Source organism: Citrus clementina, unplaced genomic scaffold (assembly GCF_000493195.1).
Source record: "Citrus clementina cultivar Clemenules unplaced genomic scaffold, Citrus_clementina_v1.0 scaffold_6, whole genome shotgun sequence".
Taxonomy (NCBI): domain Eukaryota; kingdom Viridiplantae; phylum Streptophyta; class Magnoliopsida; order Sapindales; family Rutaceae; genus Citrus; species Citrus x clementina.
The window spans coordinates 4,821,672-4,826,172 of record NW_006262139.1 but is presented as its reverse complement, the minus strand read 5'-3'; the positions used below and the strand labels follow the sequence as shown (position 1 = coordinate 4,826,172).

The following is a 4,501-nucleotide window of genomic DNA, read 5'->3' as shown; positions in this document are numbered from 1 at the left end:
GAGGAAAGAAGTCACAGTCCTAACAAACCAATAATGCATAGAAAATATATATAATTGACACCCATCTACCCATTTTACATATCATTCAACTTGCAAAGTTAACAGGTTTTGCTCATAAATTTAGAGAATGGAAGTAGTTATACTGAATTGCCCATCTACTTATTACGTGGCCTTATGCCATAGGATGTGTCTACAATACAGTGGTTTTCAGGCATACTGCCGAATCAATTCTTTGATTAAAAGAAAATTTTAAATTTTAAATTATACCCTCAAATATTTGTTTTTTGACCTCAAATACTCATATGCGACACATAATTTATCATAAATTGTAGGTCAAAAATAAAAAAAAACTTGACAGATGAGACCAAGAACTTTGGTTCCAGAAAAGAATGAAGGGACTGGATACTATTTAACCATTCTCTATGATCTGTTACTCTAACGATTGAATGTATCTCTAATTACAATCAGTTTTACATAGACTTTTGAGATTAGTTACTTTGCATCCTTCTTCTTTACCCTTTTGAAAAGGGACCCACTAATCTTCTTATTAATAACAACTGTACTGCCATACTCTTATTTCCTCCATAGGCATATTGCCCTCTGCTCTCACCCTGCATTTATAATCACTCAATCATTCTTCTTCTCAATACATTTTCTATTTTTTTTTTCAACATGGCTCTCTTCCTATTACTTATTCTCAGCAGCCTCATTTTCCCTTCAAGCTTTGCTTATTGGCCACCTTCACCTGCCTACTGGCCAAGTTCCAAGTTCAGCTCTATGAGTTTCTACAAAGGATTCAGAAATCTCTGGGGTCCTCAGCATCAAAGAGATGAACAAAATGCATTAACAATCTGGCTTGATAGTTCCTCAGGTTTCTATTTACACATTTATCCCTTTTTTTTTTCCTTTTGTTAATGCTGAAATACCGGGGCTTCTGATTGATTCCTGACAACAGGAAGTGGGTTCAAATCAGTGAAGCCTTTCAGGTCTGGCTATTTTGGAGCATCCATTAAACTTCAACATGGTTACACTGCTGGAGTCATAACAGCATTTTATGTGAGAACATGAACTAGCTAATTAATTTTTAAACATTTTTCTATTCTTTTCTTTTCTGATAACATAATTTCTTAAAATAAAAATGTGATTTATGAGCTAAAATTAATATTGGTTTCATTTTACTTTATAGCTATCCAACAATGAAGCTCATCCAGGTCGGCATGATGAAGTTGACATTGAGTTTCTTGGAACAACATTCGGGAAGCCTTATACTTTACAGACTAATGTTTACATTAGAGGAAGTGGTGATGGGAAAATTATTGGGAGAGAGATGAAATTTCATTTATGGTTTGATCCCACAAAAGATTTTCACCATTATGCTATTCTATGGAGTCCTAAAGAGCTCATGTAAGTTATATCTTTAATTTTAAAATGGATAAAATATAACTCAAACTACCATGTAATTATGTAGCTGTCTATTTTGAGAACAGTATTCTAAGATAAAAGAGATAAAATTATGTGTTGATCAAAGAATTCCTAAAAGTCAAAATAAACGGTAAGACGGTTTTAACCAAAATTTTTTACTTTAAATTTCAATACAAAATTTTTATGATTTAAAATTTATGTCAAAACTTTAACTTCAATTATTAATTCTTCCATCATTCTAAGTGTAAAAAATAATTTTTGTGTTTTGTAAATCTTATTAAAAAAATAAAACTATTTTTCTTTTTTGGACCTATAAAGAAATAGAACATACTTCCAGATGGTAGTGAACCTTATTAGCTTTTAAAGTCATAACAAGTAATGCTTGCTATCCTTGGCCTTAAGACATCAAACAAAAAGGAAAATAAAAAGGATAAATAATGCTTGAATAACATCATTTTGCTTAGATTTTTCTTTTAAGGGTTGTTTCTTTTTCTTTGGCTGAACAGTATTATGGCTGCTTTAATTTTTTGGCTTCAATGGTTAATGCATATGACCATGACTTATCAATAGCAATGTACAATCCTTCAATAAATACCAAAAAAAGGACAAATTATCTGATATTGATAAATAATATAAAAAGTGCAGCAACAAATTTTTATAATATAAAAAGATGCGGCTGAATTTAATTAATTTAATGATGTTAACGCTACTGCAGATTCTTGGTTGATGATGTACCCATAAGGAGGTATCCTAGGAAGAGTGCAGCAACATTTCCCCTAAGGCCAATGTGGGTATATGGTTCAATATGGGATGCCTCATCTTGGGCTACTGAAGATGGAAAGTACAAAGCTGATTATAGATACCAGCCATTTGTTGCAAGATATACCGATTTCAAAGCATGTGGTTGCACAGCCTATGCGCCAGCTTGGTGCCGCCCGGTCTCCGTCTCTCCGTTTCACTCCGGTGGGCTAAGCCGGCAACAATATTGGGCAATGAGATGGGTTCAAAGCCATCATTTGGTCTATGACTATTGCAGGGATCAAAAGAGAGACCACTTCCTAACACCTGAATGTTATTGAAGTCATTACTTCGTTTCCATAGCAGCAAAAAAGAAAAAAAAATGATCACTTAATTTTAAGTTGATAAGTTGACTTGAAGAGGTTTCTTGTGAGTTTAGAGATTGGTTGAATTTTATTTATTAATGATTCTCTTATTGTACAAAAATTGGTAGAAAAATAATACAAAATATGAGTGGGGAAGAGCAATAAATTAAGGAGAGAAGGAAAACAAAATGATGAATGCAGCCAAAGGCCACAAAAAAGAGAAGGATATGGGCCATGCTGCTTGTGTTTTCTCTTGTCATGTTTAAATAAAGTAATAGCATTTTCTTGATTCTTTTTCTTTTTTCTTTTTAACAATGTTTTTGAGCTGCCATGAAGTATTGGGGCGCTTCATGAGAGGTGATGTTGTGAAGGGAAATGTAAAATGTAAATGGAACAATTCTCAATAATTACTCACAGTAATCACTCACTCAAGGACATGATTATGTTGGGAATCTTGAAACTCATTTGAAAAGTCTTGAATATTTTGTATGTATATATTTTATTTGTTAGATTTTATTAGTAATATGTTATAAATATAAATGCACACAGGAATATATTGGAAAAATAAAATATACAACAAAAGCAGCAACAAAAAATTTATCACCAAATTTTGCGGTTTATTTTGAGGAGCGCGTTAAAATTTCTTAAACAATATATATTATCACATGAGCCATTGATTGACCACTTACACGTGAATGAAGAACCATTAGTTTTTCTTTCAATTTTCAAACCTAACTTGGGATTTAATCATTTAAGTTATGAATAGAGATAATGATTAGAGAAAACAGAAGGGATCAAAGATTATTGTCTCGTTTCTGCCAATCAAACAAGATATGATTTTTAAATGTCAATAGAGATGCTTTATGCAACAATAATGCCAAAAAAAGCCCATAATATAATGACCAACTGAAACAGATGGAAGATGATAGAATGCTGCAAAACCGAAAAAATACATGGCTAAGCCAAACTCCAAAGTTTCAAATCTTATCAATCTAACCGGTTAGTTCTTTTTGGCACAATCTTTTTTCCCTAAAAAGTAGTCAATTTTGCTAAAGTAATCGAATTGGTGAAATTACATAGGGCCAGTTTGGGATTGCGGAGGCTGATAAAATAAGTTGCTTGTGCTGTGCAGATCAAATAAGTTGCTGATTAAAAAAGTAGCCTGGTGTTTGGTAAACTATGTTATTGCGGTTGCTGTGAGTTCGAAAAGTAGAGTATATGCGTTTGGTAAATCTCGTACAAAAGTGCTGTTTTATTATATAATGACCAAAATAGACATACATTGTAATAGCTTTTTATTTTATGTTTAATAAATTGTTTAGACATATTTTTTTCTTAAATATGTAAAATTACAGTAAAAAACTCAATTAAGAAAAATATGAAGAACTTCATAGTCTGTTCCATAAAATATGATAAAAATTTATACGTCTACATAATCTAAATAAAATAAAAAGTAATATATATTACATTCACAATAAATTTCTTGCAATAAAATTTCTCAAATTTTCAATTTCTTAGGATCCAGAGTCATTAATATTGTGATACTAAATTGTGGTGGTAACTAAATTGTGACGGTAATATCTAACGATTTATATATTAGGGTTTATGTATAAGTAAGATATAATTGTCTTTTTATTAAAATACAACGGTTATAATAGGCATTTTAAAATAGCCTAGTAGCTTATTGAATAAGCTGCGTATGAAAAGCAACCATGTACCTACTTTTAAAAGCTGTAGACGAAATAGAGAAAATTATGAAATAAGCTGCTTTTACAAAATTTACCAAACACTATTTTTATTAAAAATTATGAAATAAGCAGCTTATTAAGTTTCAATTTCAATCCCAAACGGGGCCATAGATGCCATGATGAGCTTAAGTACACTTAAGATATCATCTACGACTAACACTCAGTTAGGATAATGCCTAACAATATAAACATTAACTCCATTTATTATGAATTTTTTAAAAATCGAAC

General features: G+C 31.2%; 1 protein-coding gene across 1 annotated transcript; it reads left to right on the top strand.

Annotated features, from left to right (window-relative positions):
• The first annotated feature begins 672 nt into the window (after nucleotides 1-672).
• On the top strand, nucleotides 673-2,501 carry LOC18039349 (probable xyloglucan endotransglucosylase/hydrolase protein 32). The gene is made up of 4 exons (XM_006428395.2): nucleotides 673-871; nucleotides 956-1,056; nucleotides 1,187-1,404; nucleotides 2,138-2,501. The coding sequence occupies exons 1-4, from the start codon at nucleotides 673-675 to the stop codon at nucleotides 2,499-2,501; spliced, it is 882 nt and encodes a 293-aa protein (XP_006428458.1).
• Nucleotides 2,502-4,501: the final 2,000 nt, after the last annotated feature.